At 42.1% G+C, this 20,845-nt stretch overlaps 1 protein-coding gene across 1 annotated transcript; it reads left to right on the top strand.

The window, feature by feature from the left end:
• The first annotated feature begins 4,666 nt into the window (after nucleotides 1-4,666).
• On the top strand, nucleotides 4,667-19,893 carry LOC134393065 (interferon-induced protein 44-like). Its single transcript, XM_063117952.1, has 8 exons — nucleotides 4,667-4,717; nucleotides 9,127-9,632; nucleotides 9,715-9,766; nucleotides 15,089-15,284; nucleotides 16,318-16,470; nucleotides 16,996-17,167; nucleotides 17,490-17,590; nucleotides 19,612-19,893. The coding sequence occupies exons 2-8, from the start codon at nucleotides 9,134-9,136 to the stop codon at nucleotides 19,801-19,803; spliced, it is 1,365 nt and encodes a 454-aa protein (XP_062974022.1). The 5' UTR covers nucleotides 4,667-4,717; nucleotides 9,127-9,133; the 3' UTR covers nucleotides 19,804-19,893.
• The last annotated feature ends 952 nt before the right edge of the window (nucleotides 19,894-20,845 follow it).

Here is a 20,845-nt window from a genome sequence, read left to right as displayed (position 1 = left end):
GCAAGTAGAAGGTGGGTGTGGGTGTATGTGTGAAAGTGTATGGGTGAATAGGGTGCCTGGTTGAATGGATGTGTGTGTGTGTGTGTGTATTGGCAGTGTGCTGGCAAGTGTATGTGTGTGTTGGCAGTATGTGTGCTGGCAGTGTGTGTGTGTGTGGGAGGGCCATGTTTTTCTGCGTGTTGGGGGGATGATTTGGAGGTGATATTCTTATTAAATAATGCATTTTAACCCATAGACCTTACTATCCAATTTGTTTGATATAATTGGCATGACGTATATTTTGTAAAAATTGCTGATAATTGTCCATCCTTCTTAAAAATCTTTTTAAAAATTAACAGGGTTGCCATTATTATTATTATTATCATTATTTATCTCTCTTTTCTTGCTCGTGATAAGTGTTCACTTTTCATAAGTGAACATGATGGGCTTTGCCAAGTGTTGGTGTCTGTATTTTAATCTTATATCAATTTTTGCTGCATGGTTTTATCCTGGTTGTGCTTTTTATACTGTATTTTGTATTTGTGTTTTTAGACTGTTGTTTTATTATAGTTTTAATTTTTGTAAACCGCCCAGGCAGCTTCGGCTATTGGGTGGTATAAAAATGCAATAAATAAATAAATAAATAAATAAATTTTACTGATTCAGAAATTCCCTGACTATTGAATATGTTTTATGTATGACTGCTTTTTGGATGTTGGTGTGCTTGTATTTTGGTAGGCCTAATTTTGGGTGTGCACACCCCTTTGGGGGCTGGACATGTTGTCCTTTCTGGTTTCCAAAATATGGTCACCCTAGCAAAAGTGCTCATTGCTTTCAATAAAATCAAGCTAGTGACCAATGAAGAATCTGTATTTTAAAACAAGAGTGTATAAAGTAAGTAATACTGATGAATCAGTATCACATGGCTGAAGGCGCCAAAATGGAATACAACATTCTTTTCAGACTCTTGGACTGCCAATTTCTGTAGCACAGTTAAGCTTCTGCTACATAATAATACATCATAGGAAACTAACAGAAGACTTTCCCCCACCCACCCTCCAGTGACTTTCAAGGGATATATTTCTGCCGTATGTACATGATATACGCACATTTGTCATAAGAACAACTTATTGAGAGATGATTATATGAGGGGAGGAAAAAAGGTACAGAGAGGAAGCAATTGCTGCATCTTCCATTTTCACCCCATGAAAAATGCAAGTTCAATTTTGATTACCTTCATAGAAGAGAGAAAATGATGGGCAAATGCACAATGCTCAGATAAATGATGCAACTATTTTACACAAGTATGCTTGTTCATGTATTGCAAAGAACACCTATTTTGTTCTTTCTGTATGGTACCTTTATAATACACAGGAAAAGATGTGTGATTAAATGAGGCATGGTCTAGAGGCTAGTGATTCCTGAATGTTCCGATGTATGTTCATGGAACAAGAACATGCTGTGTCGGATTATTATATTTTTGTGTAGAAGCATTGTATCAAAGGGTACCTTGACTCACCTATAGTAGCTTTTTTTGTATATAAAAAATAATGAATAAGCCAGAGAACAGCACAAGGAGGGAAAGCAGTGATGGCTTCATGCCTAGTTCCAAACAAAGGCAACCAAACAGGCAGATTAAAGCAGAGGATATGGGAGATGCATAATGTTCTGTACCTGAGAAAAATTAGGAGAGAGCAAGGAAACATCAAGATGTAACATAAAGGTCTTTATAGAAGCACTGTACATTGGCCTGAATGTGTTTTCAACCAACTTGCTGCCTTACTAATGTTTTGGACTACCTCTTCCAGAATTCATGACCATTGGCCATGCTGACTTGGGCTAATGGGAGTTGAAGTTCAAATCAACTGGAGGGCACAAGGAGGCAAAATGCTACAAATATCATTATAAGCTCCATCCGACGAGTGTTTCATTGCATGCTCATTACTGGGCACTAATGGATTCCTCAGAGGTAGCTCACATTACATCATCTGACTCACTCGTGCCTTCCACCCCTTCTGGTCTTCCTTGCACCACAAGAAAAACCAGAAAAACTCCAAAATATTTTTTAAACCGAAGTTGCTGCTCTCTCCTGTTGTGTGTGGGAGAAGCAGCGTATTCGCACTGAATGGCCCTCATGCACCTTGTTTACTTCCTGTTTGAAAATAGGAAGTAAGTGAGTGTCTACGGAGAAGCAACGTTAGCCAGCGTTTCTTCCAAGGTGTGATGGAGCTTTATATCTAAATCAATCTGTAACTCCACAACTGAATTCCTCACATTTGGTATTTTGTATCTGAACTTTATTTTACCTAACCAAGAGTATATGTAACATATTAACTCATTTTTCTCAATTATGTGAAAAGTTGTATCTTCCATTTAAATGGCTGTGCAGCATTCATGATTGCTGGTTTTAATGTGTTTCTACTTCCATTCCAAACGTTATTAGTAGAGCAGCTTAGCATCAAAACTATGCACACTGTGATACAAGTGTGAAATTTGGGTTGGTGGTATTTATTACCCTGGACATTAAAATGAGATATAGGGGTATCTCTGGTTGCTGGCATGAAATGGATGTACCTTGTAAAAGTAACCTGTTGGCACTTTTTTCCATTGTAATCCCTCTTATTGAAATTTCACATTATTTTCACAAAGGATGGGAGTGGCCCTGGAGGATGACAGCATCATGTAAAGCAATCACAAACTACCATCAGTGAGGAAACGTGAGTGACTTACACCATGCTCTCTCTCAGATACATGCTCTTGAAAGGAAACCTGATAGCTCATATCCTGCGTTGTGGATATTGGCTGGGCAAAATAACAATATGATTTGATGTAACAAATGCTTCATGTAGAAGGGCCCAGAGAGAGGGGGTGGGGGACTCACATCCCAAAGGAAGCTTTTTTGTTTTGTTTCTAAAAAGAGCCAGACTTCCAGAGAAGACCGAGTTTTAAAAAGCCAAAAAGCAGCTGCAGCAGCTCCCAAATAGGCAATCCTCCCTACCAACAAAAGCAGTATTTCTGGCTGATGGTGAGGGTCTGGATTCCAAGAGGAGCTTTCCCTGCAGGGTTGGGGTGGATGGGAAAGGGTTTAAAATAATCCATTTACATGTGTGGGTTTCCCATGCTTTTATGGGCATACTAGCTGGTTGAGAGGTCCCCGCAATTGACACCATCATTCCTTTCCATTTAATTCTAATGATTGCTCTCACCTCTTCGGTTTTGAGAGCAGTCAAAAACAAAGAGGCTTGAGGGATCTTTACTGGGAAGAGGATTGGTATGTCCGGGACCCCAAAAATGAGATGTTGGGACTCAATACAGGGAAAACCACGACACATAGGACCGGTGAAAAATACTACAATATCTAGGATGGGTTGTACAAAGTTGTGGAAAAATTAGCCAGACATTCTTAATATTTATTACATATAGCCTAAACAGTACAAATACATATTGGGAGTAAACATTAATGTGTCTTGGTTTTCCCTTCATGGTTTCCCCTTCATTTATTTATTTATTTATTATTTATTTATTACATTTCTATACGGCCCAATAGCCGGAGCTCTCTGGGCGGTTCACAAAAATGAAAAACATTCAAAGTATAAAACAACAGTATAAAACCATAATATAAAATACAATATAAAAGCTCAACCAGATAAAAACAGCAGCAATGCAAAATTACAAATTTAAAACACCAAGTTAAAATTTATTTATAGAGTGTTAAAATGCTGGGAGAATAAAAAGGTCTTCACCTGGCGTCTAAAAGCATATAATGTAGGTGCCAAGCGAACCTCCTTAGGGAGCTCATTCCACAGCTGGGGTGCCACAGCAGAGAAGGCCCTCCTCCTGGTAGCCACCTGCCTCACTTCCTTTGGCAGGGGCTCATGGAGAAGAACCCCTGAGGATGACCTTAGGGTCCGGGCAGGTACATATGGGAGGAGGCGTTCCTTCAGATAGCCTGGCCCCAAGCCGTTAGGGCTTTAAATGTTAATACCAGCACTTTGAATCGGGCCTGGACTGGCAGCCAATCATAGTGTAGGGTTCCTCTCCTGTTGTGTTTAGGGACTCAATACAGGCCACCCTTGCCTGCAACATACAGGAATGCAGGAGGGTCAAGTAGGCATCCTTCAGTTTCCTGCTGTTGCAGATAACCGCAGAAATAAACCATTTGTAGGTACAGGGAAGTGCATCCCCTCCCTCCCTTGCTCCCGTTTTTCTGCAAAAAATGGGAGTCAGAGAGAAAAAAGTGGTTCCAATCAAGATCATGATCACAGCCAGGTAGGGGGACTTGGTGGCAGACAATACAGGTGGAAGACCGAGAAGGAGGGAAGGGGGACAAACGGGCAAGCAAGCCATGCACCGTGTGTGGTTTGCCCAATCCTCTAACCATGCACTGTGGGTTGTTTGCAAAACAATCTACAGAGTGGCTTATTACCCATCATGGGCTAACGTGTCGTGTGAATGTGCCCCTTCTCTTGTATTACATACCAGCTCCAATCTCAGTATTGCGGGAGTGTTGCAAAAGCACACTGCAAATGCAGAAAAGAGCCACAGTCTTCCCCCACCCTTCTTCATTGCTAACAACACTTACTACAGGGAAACCACGTGAATTACAGTTAGGTGTTTTCTGCACTTCTCTTCACTTTCATTTTTGTTTCCTCATTTCTGAGAACTGCAGGCTCCTCTGGAGTCTTGGGAGAGTAACTCACCAGTACACCACAGGATCCAAAAGAGAAGAACCAGTGTGGTAAGAGAGCATGGTTTACTTTAAAAAATCTCTTTTTAGATAAAGAATTATTTGCATGCTTCAGAGATGTCGCCCTGCTTCTTCATGTTATCTATGAGGAATGTGAATCTCTCTTGAAAGAGGAAGCTCTGGCCGGTATTGCTGGAGCTGAAACTAACAAACGAAATGCTTTAGAGTCTACTGCTGGATTCTCCACCCCGCCCCCCATGATGGCTTCCTGTTTGCTTTTTTGTTTTATTTTTCAACTATTAGATGGGGAAGGGGGTGCTTCAGCCTTGATGGAGACTACCACAGAATTTAACACCAGCATATACAGTGCAATTCTGGACATGAAGTTAAATTCAGAGGCTCCAATCTGGATTGAGTACCTAGTGTGGGGGGTGGGTGGAGGACTTAAACCTTCCCCCCCCCCCATTGCTGTAGTGATCTGGATTGCCCACCCCACCCCCACTTGTAATTTTCTTTTTCAAAAAGTGATCCACTTGTAAAGGATTACTTTTGGGCAATGAAAGTTACAGGCATGAGCCCCAATCCAGAGCAAGGTGATAAAAAGCTAGTCATTCTCATGCTAAGTTGCTGATCTAGTAGTTTAATGTGGGCCTTGGTCCTCAGAAGTGAATCTCCCTGTGTTGGGTGGTTTTATTGCACGCTCGTTACTGGTTACTGGGCACTCACGGATTTTTCCAGGTCCCTCTCATGACGGGCTCCATCACACCTACTCCCCCCGCCCCCCCCCGGTATGAACCCGTGGTTTTTACCTCTGTTTCATTAGTGGGGCAAGCACTTGTCCCTTTCATGATCATCGCTGTACCAGGTGTGAAGGACTGGGAAAGTTATAAAATGTATTAGGTCCTAGAACACAGTTGTTCCCGAAGTAATTTGTGTTTTCTTGCAGGTAATAAACCTTGTCTTCCTGTTAGGCAGTAAACATAGTGGTGATAGATAGAGGAAAGATTAACTTGATATGTTTATGGGAGGAATCTGGCCAGCTTGTTTATGGTGCAAACCGGCGCCAGGACCCAGCTTTTGGTATGTGGGAAAGTGGGAGTTAAACTTACCGAGGTCAGGCTGAGGCTTCACACCTGGAGGTTATCTCCTGCCTGGGCTAATTGGGCTTTGTGTGAGAAGAAAGAACCGACTCCCTCATTAGGAGACAAACAGATAAAAGCTGATGGAATTAAGCTGGGGGTTTGTCTTTAGCCCCGAGGCTATGGATGTCTACGGTTGCCCGGTTAGGGAACTGGGAGAGCGTTAGGAAGCCGTACTTTGGCTGTGAGCTGGTTTCTCTAAAGGCAAGTTGGTCGGTTTGACCAGGGAAGGGAAATTTAGTGGACTGACTGTCGGTTCTTGTATGAATGGATTTATGGGTGGTTCTGCCTGACTTGTATCTGTTTTATCCATTCCCTACCCCTATTCCCTCTTATGTTCTGTTTTATGTACCTGTCTATAGCTGCTACCGACCAAGTGCCTATTTAGTAGCTGTCTTTTTACAATAAACCTTTTATCTTGGTTACTTCGGGTGTTGGTGTGTTTTATTCCAAGGAAGTACTGGTTCTTTGGGCGGGAGCAATTGGGGAAAAGACCCTGGGGAAGGACTGATTAACTCAGACTTCCATTACACCAGGGAACTCTCTTTTTTGCTTGTTTGCTCTCCCGGTGCTATTGTACACCCTTCCCCACCCTTCCCTCTCCAATTCATTGATTCTTGTCATTGATGGACATTGTGATCGACATGGCAGCTCATTGGCGCTCCTATGGGAATTAACCAAAGTGCTTACTTCTGCATAATGCTTAATCTTTTTATCTTTAAAAAACTTTTTTTAAAGTTCCATATCTTTATCTTTAAAAATTATGCAGATATAAGCATTTTTGTCAAGAATCAGAAGATCTCTAGACCACACTATTAAAAGCCAGTTCTGTAGGTGTTTACTCAGAAGTCAGTCTCTCTCTGACACATGCATCGGATTTTAGTATGACTTGGATGTAATTACAGTTGAAATTAATGGGATTTACTCTTGAGTAAGGGAATAAAGTCCCGGCAGCTCCAGTGAACACACACAATCACCTCCGATTCTGCCTTACTCTACCCCTGTGCAGAATTGGGAGAGGGGTGTGTGTGTTAATGGGAAGAATGATTTTTTGGGGGGGAATTAAAAATTCCTAAAAAATCAAGGGACAAACCGATCTCATTCAAACTTCGTGTGCCTAAAGCCCTGCTTAAGGGTTCTCACAGTCTGAAGTTTCATCCCTTTATCTTGAACAATGAGGGACCTGTGGGCAAGGAGGGTGGGGTTAGAGCAGCAAAAGTATGTTAGACCCGCTGAGCACAAGCCCCTTCATTTGACATGGCGTGGAGGAGGAGAACCGACCCACCCTCCTCTTTCATCAGCAAGCTCCTCCTTCAAAGCACATGCCCCCAACAAAGGAAATAGCAAAAGGACAGCACTACACAGGATCTGAAGGGGGCTTTAATTCCATTTGGGGAAAATAATCAAGACTTTCCTCACTCTAGGAAAACATGAAAAAGGGAGGGAAGATGCAGGACAGGCACAACGTCATCTGAGTGTTACGCTGCAAACCACAAACCAGGCATGACAAGAGTACGATAAAACGCAGCTGTGATGGAGCCCGACGTGGGGCTGAACTGGGAGGCTGCACTGCTCCCTGGGGAAGGACCTTGCTGATTGAAGTTAGCTGAGCAGAGGGGGAGGAATGCTGTGTGAGAGAAGGTGGAAAGGAAATGCCTTTCCCTTTCTCCATCCCGCTCCCCCCAATGCTGTCCTTTTCCACACCTCATCTCTTTCCCACTGATGCTGCCCATGACGCTTTCGTGTTCCTTTTGCTTTGGCGGCTTTGATGGCAGAGCACATTGCTTACTTTTTCTTCTCCGTGATTGTTATCTGCGTGAAGGAAGAGGATGTACTGTGGGGGGAAGTACTGTGGGTGTGGGTGTGAAGGAAGTAAGGGTAAGGAAATGTGATTTCTCCCCATGTCTGATGATCCCCTCTGATGGTAGAAGGTGTTTTCAAGATTGCACTCATTGTTAGCAAACTAACAGCATAAATCTGTGTCGTCAAATGCCAGTTCAGTGTTTTGCATAACTCCTGAAATGCCTAGGATGAAACTGTGGGGCTGCAATCCTGTGCACACTTACTTGGGAGTAGGGCATTGAATTTGCATAAATCCGTGCCAGTGTCATAAAATGCCAGCCCTGTAGACTCAAGAGGGCAGGGCTCCTGCAGCCTTAACTGTTATGATGCAGAGGGAATTTCACTAGCTGCCGCATGCATAAAAATGACACCTGTTGAAATGCCCTTTTGCATACAACCGTTAAAGATATAGAAGCACTGTCCTCTTTTCTACATGGTCACCATAGTGTATTATAAGCCCTGTGGAGACCATCATGTGCGAAGGGAAAACACAGGTCTATTTTGAGAGGTGTTCATAGGCCGTGGAAAGCTGCATACATTTTCTGGTACTGCAACATGTTTTTATCCTTCTAAGAAGAGGCGATTAAGAGCTAAGCCTACAAAGATGAGTTCTTACCTCTTTGAGTTCTGTCCACTAGGTGGCACAGTGTGGAGAGGGGGGCAATTTAAGTCTTCCCCCTCAGTGTAATCCTGATTTGCGTTGGCCCCTTCTGTGCTTCTTCTTCTTCTTCTTCTTCTTGTTGTTGTTATTATTATTTATTACATTTATATACCGCCCCACAGTTGAAGCTCTCTGGGCGATTTACAAAAGTTAATTTAATGGCGTTTTGCAAATCGGTCACAGCAAGCTGTCCTTGAGTTCTGCCCACTATGGCCTGGTTCAGACAACACGCTAAACCATGCTGCTTAACCACAAAACGATTAAGGGAATGCATTGACCTTAATGCATTCAATTAACCATTTTGTGGTTAAGCAGCATGGTTTAGCGTGTTGTCTGAACCAGGCCTATGTGGCATAGGATTGCTCAAAAATCCTCTTAAGCCAGGAAGAAAAAAGATAAATTGGTGTAGTGATACCCATCTCCAGAACAATTTGAGAAGCCCAAAAACACAAGGAAAATCATGGATGATTTGTGGGCTATAATATTTATCATAGGGAGTTTGGCGTATGACCTGGTTAGCATGGTTACCACAGCCCACCATAGCTTATCAGTACACAAAACCTGGTAAGTATATGAAACCACTTGGCTATCCTTGATGTTTCGATGGCCATTATATGATATGAAGTTAAGGCTGCAGCCCCAGACACCCAGGAGTAAGTCCCTTTGGCCTTGCTTCCAACTAGAGGCTTACTTCCAATTAGGCATGTCATGGGTTGTACTGTACATATTCTAGACACAGCTGAAATGAAAATGAAAATGTACATATGCAACCTGAAAGGCTACCATTGGTATAACTCTTCTTTCTTTCTCCTTTTTAGATTAACAATGGCTGAGGTCAAATCCCGAATGACCCAAGAGGAGAAAAAGGTGCTGCAGCAGTTTTTGGGAAGTACGCAACTGAGCCTTCTCTATAAGGCAACTGTGCACGGGTACAATGCTACCACATTTCATAACATATGCAACCGACAAGGCCCAACTGTAGTTGTGGCATACAATCGAAGTGGTTACATTTTTGGAGCCTTTACTGCTCAGAGTTATAGTTCATCTGGGCAATATCTACATGATGAGAAAGCTTTCCTCTTTAGGTTAAAAGAGAGAGAGATGGAGCCCAGTCCAATAAAAATGACATTTTCAGCTGCCAGTCAGGCTGTATATGACCATGCTGGTACTGGCCCTAATTTTGGGGCTGGAGCACTTGTATTCCTGAATCAAAATACTGCAGCAGTGCAAACCAATCCTAACATCACCAACTACACATTCCGTGCAGATGAATTGCATGGAAATGACCAGAATCTTGTGGAATGTGAGGTATATCGAGTGGAAGGTGAGTTGAAATATAGGGAAACTATTTGCTCTTTGAAGCCAGTTGATTTCCGCACTCATGGTTTTCTGGTATGTTCCCTTAGATCTTTGTAATATGCTGGAAAATCCATGGAGAAAGGTTGAATGGACAGTTGGGTAAGTTCATGACTTGAGCGTATCTGGGACCTTGCAAAGATGGGCAGTTAATTGTGAAAAAGAAGTACTTGATGCGGTGGTGGCAAACGGTTTTCTGCTGCCTGAGGTGGCCCTGGAGACTGTCAGTATAGAGGATGCCTGCATGGGCAGACTCCAGGACACCTTGCAATGCCACGCTCTGAGAAAGAAGAACCCTCAAAGTGTGGCATTTGGTCCTCCAGAGAGGCCGCTTGCATGATATCTTGTGTGGGGGACTCTCCTAGAGAAAGAGATCAGGTGGGTGACCTCTTCGGAGAGGAACTCAGCTGCTTTATGTGGCTGATGCAGCTCTCCAGAGTGGCAACTGCCCACCTGATCTCTTGTTTGGGGATTCTCCCAGAGCAAGATATTGGGGAGGTGGGCAGCCTCTCCAGAGAGCTTGCCCACATGATGTCTCACTCAGAGCCCTCTCCCAAAGTGAGAGATTGCGTGTGTGTCCTGCCTGCCTCATCTCTTGTTTGTGAGAGGGCTAAGGGTGATAGATATGGGGTGGGGAGGGGATTAGTCTGCCAAGGAGCCCTGTTTACTGCTCTGCTGCTGTAGTGTTCGCTGCAGTGGACGAGTAGGACCATGTGGCAGAGGTGCCCACAGGGGACCCACTTAAACAGGGGATTCAATCTACTTCATGGGAGGGCTGGCCCTGACTTGATGTCACTTAATTAAAATTTTAAAACCAAAGGCAGCTTCCTCCAACCTGACGCCCTCCAAATCTGTTGGATTACAACTCACATCACTGCAAGCTAGCATGGGAGTTGTAGTCCAACACATCCGGAGAGCACCTTTTGGTTATTATTATTATTATTTATATAGCACCATCAATGTACATGGTTGAAGCGTGATCTGTTCTAAGGTATTTGTAGAGAACACAGGCCTTCTAATACTTTTCTCTTTCTGAAATTTTCTGCTTCTAGGTAGTCATCATCTTAACAGCCTTGCTTCCTGCTATATCCGAGGAAGAAAATTCCTTCTGTTTAGAACAGGGGTGGGCAACCTATTTTGAACCCTGTGGTCAGATTGCCCTCCTGGATGATATGATCTCATGGGAGTGTGGCTCCACCAAAAAGCCCTTTCCACCCTGAGACATTCTCACACTCCTGCCCACCCTTTTTTCTTCTCCATGCAGAGAGATGCCCAGAGCATCTTGCTTCTCTCTGCTCTGAGATAGTGACTGAGGGCCTTGCTAGACCTACCTTAAAATCCGGGTGTGTGGAGAGGTTGGCCCACGCTAGAAGTACTCCTATCCACATGCCAATCCGATCCCCCCAGGCTCTGTGTTCCCCTTCATCTCCCCACCCTTCCCTGATGGCCGCAGTGCTCCTGTGGAGCGCTGCACGCAGTCTGCTGCTTTCCCCAGCTACTCATGAGTAAATGCGGTAGCCGTCGGAACGGGCTTCACGCCAGCGGTCTCAGGCTCAGCCCGAGACTGCAGGAAATACCGGGCCACAACCGGTGCCAGTTATCCTGGGCCATGGGAGGGTTGACCCCTGCCTGACCCTGGGATCCCTTGTGCGTCATCTGGATGCACAGGGGCCAACCCGGGGCTTGCACCGGGCTAAACCCTGGTCTAGCAATGGCCTGAGCTGATCTTCCTGTGCTGCTCACATCCCAATCAGGGCATAAGCAGTTTGAGAAGTGACTTAGTAAGTGCAGGCAGGAGTACACATGACCCTGCCAGAAGCCCTGCCAGAGCCATGTACCTCCCCCTGACCTGCCCATGTCCCAATCATGGGAATGAACTCACATGGGAAGGGGACAGGTCCTGCACGACTCGGCTGTGTCAACCTCCTCTTTACTGTGCCACTTGGTTCCCAATCAAGGCGTGAGTGCATGAGAAAGGACTCATCTAGGGCTTCTAGGACCTGGTCCTTCAAGCCCCAGCCAAACATGGGGGAGTCCTTGATCAGAGATAACTAAGGGATTCCCCCTTTGCTCCATTTATCTTCCCATTGGAGGGTGGGTGTGCAGCCCTTCATGGGCCAGATTGAGCAACCCCACAGGCTGGATTAGGTCTGCAGAGTTTGTTCCCCAACCCAGCAGTTTAGAAGGGGTGCATTCAAGTGGTGCCCTAAGCATGGAAAATGTAAGTGAAGGCTCCTGTACTTCCCTTCTGCCCTTTGCTTACTGTTTAGCTTCCATCCAGCCACACTTTTCCCTTGGAGGAACCAAGAAGACCAGGACAATATAGAAGCAGGGGCCACCTAGCTGCACACTGGCTCACTGCCCTTCCTAGATGCTTTCATTGGGGTTAGAGAGAATGGTTGATATTAATAGTAAAAGATTGTGAATGAGAAGGATAATGGAGGACGTAGCGATGGAGGCCAATGGGCATTTGGGCATGATGAAACTATATTAGTCTTTTCTTATGTACACGCAGTCACCACCTGAGATCTTAGGACCCTTACTGGTAGTTCCATGACTAATGGAATGTCACCAGGCAGCAGCACATAAGTGGGCCATCTTAGTGGTGGCAACCACACTTTGGAGTATTTTTCCATGTGAAGTTTGAGGCCATGGCTATACTAAACCTATATCCCGGGATTGTCTCGGGATCATCTCTGTGCATCCAAATGACACACAGGGGATCCCAGGAGCAGGCAGGCACGACCCCTCCATTTGCCTGGGATAATCCTTAGGTTTAGCTAAGGCCTATGAGGCAGAAACGGCAGATAGTTTTAAATGCCTCTTAAAAAACACTTGTTCACACAGGATTTCCCTAACCTATGAGGGCTGTGCTACTACTCTGGTTCATTGTTTATGACACTGTAATGTTTTTAATAATTTAATGTTTTTAATTATGGATTTTTATCTTGTTTTATCTTGTTATATTTTATTGTGAACTGAGATTTATGGCTTATATGGTACTGATGTTAAGACCAGGTGCATTCAATTGCAATTCCTGTGCTAAATGTGATAGAACCTTGAATGTTCTCTTAAACTAAAGATGTTTTGATCCTAGACTTCCCTTGATATTTTTTTCAACAATAAATTAACTGAACTGTATGAATCATTGAGAGGTGTCGAAGCAAAGGTTAATTTCACTGCAGTTCTATAATAGGTTTTTACAATGTTCTTTCTATTTTGTTACAGTCCCCCCCCAACCCTCTTAAAATCCATTCATTCATTATATTTCTATATCGCCCAGTAGCCAAATCTCTCTGGATGTTTTTTAAAATTAAAACCTTAAAAATAAAGTGTGTGCACGCATCCACCCACATATATAGCAATATATAGCAATTTTAAACAACCAACAACAAGAAAATCAATGATCTGATATTTATTTACAGCAATTATTAGGGGTGTGCTCCACTCCGATTCGGATCCCCGAATCGGGAGTGGAGCGACCCGATCTGGACCCACTAAATTCGGATCCAGATTGGGTCTAGGGACCTTCAGATCAAAGCAAAGCGGTTCACCTTGTTTCAGATTGCTTCACCTTGCTCCGGAGCTCCAGATGCCGTTTTGAGCGTTTTCCCCATTGATTTGTATTGGGCGATAAAACGCCTATAATGTCCTTATTTTAAAAGATAGAACCCTGAAAATTACGGAGCTTAGAGATTGCTCATTGGGGGTCATTTGTGCAGATTTTCAGAAATATCTGTTCAGCAGTTGGGTTGTAATGAATTTTTTTTAATGGGTAAGTGGGAGGGGGAAATAAGCCTTTTCCGGAGTTGATAGACAGCTTCATCTCCCAATCGTGCTGAGTGTTCACCCCATGTAAATCATCCTCCAATCCCAATGTTGGATGTGGGGGGGACTAAGGCAGAGACACTTTTCTTTTTTTGTCTTTGGGTAGGACTTCTGTCAGTGAGGAGTGGATTGGCGAAGCAGTAGCCTGAGCAAACTCACAGAACCTTACGTTGCTCCAGTAAAGTAATCCACAAACCAATGTTTTAAATAATATACAAAGTAAAATAAAAGATAGGCAACACAACATAAAACTGTTATAAAGCGCTTTAAAGCAATAGTGTAGATCCGGCCCTGCTTTGACTCAGGGCATTAGTCCTTTCTCAACATGAAAAGGCAGCTGCATTTTGTATGTGCTGCTGCCATGATCACTGAATCCTCTGTGACAATGTAGGCTCATCATCGTCATTATTATTATTATTATTATTATTATTATTATTATTATTATTATTATTATTGTTATTACAATTATTGGCTGGGCATACCCTGGAGTGTGTGAACTCTGACGGACCCTGAAAGGATTTTCTATTCAATGGCATCTCTGTTTGATGTGTGTGCATCTTGAAAAACAATCACGTTATAGCACTTTGAAATGAGTGGATGACTTGAAAAAAATCAAGTTTTTAGAAAGTATTGAGACACAAGCATGGCAACGCAAGGTCTGAGTTGTTTCTCACATGACCAGCTATGTGCTGTATGCTCACCCAGTTTAATATTTCTATCTTGAAGTTCCCTGTGTTCATTTTTGAAGTGGTTAACCAGAGAGGAAGATTCTGATTTAGGTTCAATTTTAAAAATTCTCCCAAAATCAGGGCATGATCTGATTTCCTTTGAAGTGGCCATGCCTAAGGTCCTATGTGGATACTATCATGGTGCCCAGTTACATGTGTGTAGCTTACAAAATAATGGAGATAACTGCATTTCTGTAAATGGGGAAAATATTTTTTTAAATTCCCCAAAAAACAGGGCATGATCTGATTTCCTTCAAAGTGGCCATGCCTAAGGTCCTATGTGGAAGCTATCATGGTGCCCAGTTACATGTGCGTATCTTGAAAAATGACGGAGATAACTGCATTTCTGTAAATGGGGAAAATATTTTTTAAAATCCCCCCAAAATCAGGGGATAATCCCATTTCCTTCAAAGTGGCCATGATTAAGGATCTATTTAGAAGCTATCATGGTGCGCATTTTCATGTTTCTAACATGTTTCTAGTTATAGGCGTTTTACATTTGCAATGCAAGTCTATGGGGGGAAAACGGAGCTCCGGATCCGGATCCGCAGCGGAGCGGATCCGATCCAAAAGGTTCGGATCGGTTCCAGAGCAGATCGGGAGGTCTGTGCACAGCCCTAGATACCACTCCATGTCTAAAATAAATTCTGGAACCATACACATAGGATTAAAACTGTAAAAAGAAAGAAGATGAAAAACAGCAAATTAAAATTGTTCAATTTAAAACAAAGGACCAATAAAAGCAGTGGTTGGTTATTTAATATTTATTTAAATATATAAATACACTATATATAAATACATAAATATATAAATACATATTTAAACTAATATGTCTGATAGACATATTTGTATTTTGTTATCTTGACAGGGAAAGAGAAAAACTCATGGCTGAAATAAGAGCTTTCAAGCCTTACTTGAATTCAGTGCCACAGTATCGGATTCTGTTCCTGGGGCCAGTTGGAGCAGGGAAGTCCAGCTTTTTCAACTCTGTGAATTCTACTTTTAGGGGCTATGTCAGAAGTCAAGCCATAGCAGGGTCAGATTTTACAAGTGTGACTACTGAGGTATCTGTGTTCTGCAAAATCTAAAATTAATATGCATTATTATTATTATATTATTATTACACTTCTGTGAAATTTTTGGTTCTTGTAGTTTTGCAGAGAAGACAATTCTGCTCTTGTATATCTGTCATATTAGCTCATGCCCAATCAACAAACTGAAGGAATCGTGGTAAAAGCTCAAGAAAGTTATATTTCACCTTAGGCTACTGTGTTTCTAAATATCTTTGTCCTAATCCTATCAGAAGTGCATTTGAGTTCTCCTTTCAAACAAATCTAATATTATATGATATTATATGATTGAATTTTATTCTCTGAATCCTTTCTCCAAATGTCTTCTTCCTGTGTAATATAAATATAGATTTATTTATTTATTGGGTAGATGGGGATCCTGTTTTTTGACCAGAGTCTCGAAGCAGCTCACAAAATGCCTAAAATGCAATGGAAACTTTAAATGGATACATTAGAAACTGTGCATTTAAAAAATCTCACACGGAGCAGGTGGTTGATGATGTATTGTCTCCCCCTCACTCCTGAATTCTGTCTCACCAAGAACTTAAATTGATATTAAATGGCCCTGTGGTGGCAGTAGAGAATTTCTAGCTGGAACAGACGTTTGATACTTCATTTGTTCTCCAGTGCTCCCTACTGGTAACACTTTGCTCTAAATCCCCTAATGACTACTCCCAACAACTTCATATAGATGTTAAGCAATATTATATTGGGGACAAGATGGTAATCTCCTGAACCCCAGAGCTCTGTTGCCAAGGGGCTGGGGAATAGTCACCCAGTCTTATTCTCTGAAATTGACTCCACAGGTGGGACTGGAACCACTGTAGCACAGTGCCACCAATACTCAATCCACAGGGCTCGAGAAATCAAGCAGAATTAACTCCCCCAGTTTAACTTTCTTAATAGACCAATTCCATTATAATAAAACTCACATTTGTTGATATTTGTTATTTACATATGTAAAAGAGAAAACAAGGCAGATACGTATTTCTTTTAATATTTTTTTTTTTTTGGCTTTTTCAAAAAGTACAGGACCTATCAAGTTAAAAACGGAGGAGATGGAATGCCATTGCCCATCACGTTCTGTGACTCCATGGGACTAGAAGAAAAACTTGGAGCCGGTCTGGATATTCAGGAAGTACCCAATCTAATAAAAGGCCATGTTCCTGATAGGTACCAGGTAAGGTGGATCATCTAACACTCTGTGGATTAATTCAGATAAAGACATGTTGAGTTTGAAATCTCTGTTTTACATTTCTGGTTTACGTAGTGCAGATGATGCAGGCTTTGCAATTATTGTGGCCCTCCACCTCACGGCAGACACATCCTGTAGTTTGCAATGTGTTTCCCTGGGGTAAAGAATGATTGGTATATTGAAATCTCTGCCATGCAGCCACTCACAAACATAATCGCATGAAGGCAGGACCATGTGGCAAGTTGTCTGTGTGAAGTGGCTCATTGTGTGACCACAGTAATATCCTCCATGCCATCTGACTTCCTCTTTTTCTGTGGCTTTCTGTCATGTGGTAAACAGGATTGGAACCATGTAGGAAATTGTTCACAGAGCAGATTACTGTCTACCTAGAATGTTATTTTTCTGAATAAATGTTTCAGTTTTAGATACACCTCTAGGACATCTAAATAGGAATTTGTTTCTGTCCCAGCTACCCTCAATAATGGCTGCTATTGCCTTTTTTCTTTTCAGTTTAATCCATCTGCTGTTATACACCCAAATGTGCCAGGCTACATCAAAAACCCAGCTTTGAAAGATGAGATTCACTGTGTTGTGTTTGTTATTGATGGGTCCAAGGTTGAGATCCTGCCTGAAAAGCTGGAAGAAAAGCTGAGAGAAGTTCGACGACAAATCAACAGATTTGGTTAGTTTTGGATGTGTATTTTTGGACCACCAGTATTGCATAGGGTAATATGGTCCCACTGGAAAGCCATCTGACAGTGAGCAAAAGTACTGGCTCCCAAACTGATGGCTTCTTCACTATGTGGGGGTGCCAGGCCTTTCTTGCCAGCAGTGAGGTGTTTGAGGGGCATAGCTGGCTGCCTACTCTCAAGTGGATGATTAGGGATTTTATGGTACAATGACAGACCCTACCTGTAAGAAACAATTTGATGGCTATTCGCAGCTCAAGACACTGGACATGTTCTGTTGGTACAGTCATTGTTTTGACTTTTGTCTTCCTACAGGTGTTCCACAGCTCGTAATTCTAACTAAAATTGATGAAATTTGCTGTTCTCTGGAGGGAAATGTTTCAAATGTGTACAGAAGTAAAGCTGTTGAGAAGAAGGTAAATGGTGGTTATTGTTGTGAATAATTGGTCAGTTAGTTTGACCAGCAATATTGCTTTTACGGTGTAATTCTGCATTGAGCATGCTTACTATTTCATTTATCTTACTTTAATGGATCACTGTGTATATAATTTATGTTGATAGCATGGTATGGGTTGGTTAACCAGAGATATGTATTTGGGCATGCAAGTCCTTCGAGCAGCATGGGCAGCCTCTGTCCCAGAGATAAATCTCACTGATTATTATTAGTAACTACCCTTCCCTCCACTGTTTTTCTGGCCTATGAACAAGGAACTCTAGGACTTGTAGTTCTTGAGAGACCATAAAACATCTCTTGAATATCAAAGAACAAGTCCTTGTGCCAAATTACAGTTCACTTTGAAGGCATAGGAGCTAAGTAAGTGCAGGGAAACCAATCCGGATCAGGACCAGTACAGGGGTTTTAACCTTTTGCCCTGTGTTCTGATCCATAACTGAATTGGGATCCTCCCCGCAAGCCTGCCTTTTTTTGGTCAATTTGATCCATTTGCTTTAATGGCTCCTGTACTTCTCTTAGAGTTAAAAGAAAGCAAGAATGAAGTAAGAGGGAGCTGCTAGCTACATCTTCAAGTAATGGATCGTTTGAGTCCTAGTTTGACCACACAAGCACACTCTCCCTTCTCTCTTTTTAAGAGAAGAGCCTGGGCCAGTACCTCACTGAATGTTGCTTAGGGTGACCATATGGAAAGGAGGACAGGGCTCCTGTATCTTTAACAGTTGAATAGAACAGAGAATTTCTGCAGGTGTCATTTGTATGCATGCAGCACCTGGTGAAATTCCCTCTTCATCGCAACAGCTGCAAGAGGTATACTAGAGTGACCAGATACAAAAGACGGCAGGGACTTTAACAGTTGTGATGAAGAGACATAGTCATCCTACTGTTGCTTGTGTGCCAACACTGCTCCTGACTGGCTACAGCAAACCTTGCAGGAAAATTGGTATATGGGAATATAGATAAGGGGAAATATATTTCCATAAATATTTTCAAGCATGATATTCAATTTAGTCTCATTTTCCCCCATATGGGACTGGTGTTACAGCCTAGGGCAACCCCCCCACCCGTAGATCTATGGGCCTCAGTTGTGTGCTGTCTCTCAGCTTCCATGTCTTGGTCCAGAATAGACAACCCTCTGTTAATGTGAGAATTTTCTTCTGGCTGGTAATGTCCCCATGTTTTGTTCTGTAAATATATTTATTTTATTTTGCTAGAAATGAGAGGTAACGTCTTGAATGTTAATGAATACATTTGAAGTTAATGTGATTCTTCCTTCTAAACTGATCTGAAATATCATGATTTTTATACCTCCTATTCATATGTTGAATTTAATGTATTCCTACTGATTTCACTGAACAATATTCACAATAACTTTTCTGTCAGGAAAGCACAGCAGTTAAAATTTAAAATTAGGAAAAAAGTGTCCCATTCAATCTATCATTAACAATTTAAAACAGTCCCAACAGGTAACATAAAAAGATGGGGGGGGGGGGAAAGAAATCTGAAGCAAAATAAATAAATGTTTTGCATAGGAAGGGCTAGGTTATAATTAAACAATCTATTGAAAATCATATGGTATATAAATAAAAATTTAAAAGTAATATTTAATCAAAAGAGAGTTGTACTTTTATAGAGTAAAAATGGGGTAGATGGGTAGGATGTAACCATAAAAGATAGGAGCAAAATACACAAAAGGGTGTCTGCTTGTGTTCAAAATATTTCCAATTGCTTTTGCCTATGAAAGTGTTTGCTCTTTTTCATATTGAAACATATTAGAAATGAATACATCTTGTATATGCAGCCAGTAACTGGTTCTAAACTGTGCAGGGTACATACACACACACACGAGTTATGAAACTTCCTAAAGAATAACTTAAGAAGAGTAACATTGGCCAAACACTGTCAGGGTTAATTCCTGTTGAAAGCAACAGGCCATGAACAAACAGGGTTCTCTTGGTAACAAATTCTGTTTTATTTCCTCTACAGATGCAGTTAATAGGAGAAAAACTCGGCATCCCTCTGTGTCAAATAGTTCCCGTTAAGAATTATTCTTCCGAGATAGACCTCAAAGATGATGTTGATACCCTGATACTCATGGCTGTGAGGCAGATCCTGCGTTTAGCCGAAAGCTACCTTGATAATTTCCCTTTGAAGAAAAGTCCTGTGGTGGATTCTTAAGCTTAATTTTGTATGTTTATTGAGGCCATTGAGATTTCTGATTTTGTTTTTGTTTTTAAAGAGAAATGATCAAGTTGATTCTGAATATGAGCAAGTGTTGCTCTAGAATAGAAATATGCATTCATTCAAATATGCTTACTATCTCAGTATTATTCCACATCTAAAGTTACAGAGGCTTTTGATGAAACTTGTTTTCGCTCTGAGCATTAAAGGCAAATGCCCTGGTTAACTACTCTTCCATTGTTCAGTATTTCACTTCTTCTGGGTTTCTGAGTAGCACTGTCCAGATATACTGATGGGGTTTTACATGATATTCTTCTAGTGAATAATTAGTTTTGGATTTGTTAGTGGTCTTTATATAATTCAGATTTGTTACATTATGCCAAGGATGACCAACTGATGTATTCTTGGGGGAGTTACTCTATGCCCTAGAGGAATGTATTTTTATATCGGAGCATTAGAAACTTATGGAAATGTATTTTCCCTGCACAAACTGATTGCCCCATGCAGGTGTGCAAAACCTCTACCCCCAATCTGGCCCCTATCAATCCTCACCCTCTGGAGGAATCCCCTTGGTGGGTGCATGCCAGCAGTGGAACCCCTGCTGTTATGAACTGGTTTGCAAGTCTGTGTGATTCAGATGTCATTCCGCTGCGGAATTTGTGGGTCAGATTCATAGGAATCCAGTCCTGTAAATCAAACTTCTCCCAAAACCTTGCATATCCCAATGTGGCATGAACTCATTAGGTACCCATAGGCAAGCATCTCGCCCTCAGATGTCACAAATATGCAGTATGGAGATCACAATAGTGACCCATCTTGCAAGGTTGTTGAACTTTTATATGAAATGAAAAAAAATTAACTACTATTGGAATTGAACCTGCAGTCCCCAATACGAACTCAAGCGTTTAGCATCATTCGGCTCCACAGGCAGAGCACATTGATTGCAACCGGGCAGGGGCAGGGGCAGGGGCAGGGGCAGGGGCACGGGCACCCATTCCATGATGTAGATGCATGATGTTATTTCTACTTATAAAACCAA

This window comes from Elgaria multicarinata, chromosome 1 (genome assembly GCF_023053635.1).
Source record: "Elgaria multicarinata webbii isolate HBS135686 ecotype San Diego chromosome 1, rElgMul1.1.pri, whole genome shotgun sequence".
In the NCBI taxonomy this organism is placed as follows: domain Eukaryota; kingdom Metazoa; phylum Chordata; class Lepidosauria; order Squamata; family Anguidae; genus Elgaria; species Elgaria multicarinata.
This window is presented reverse-complemented; position numbering and strand designations above follow the sequence as displayed.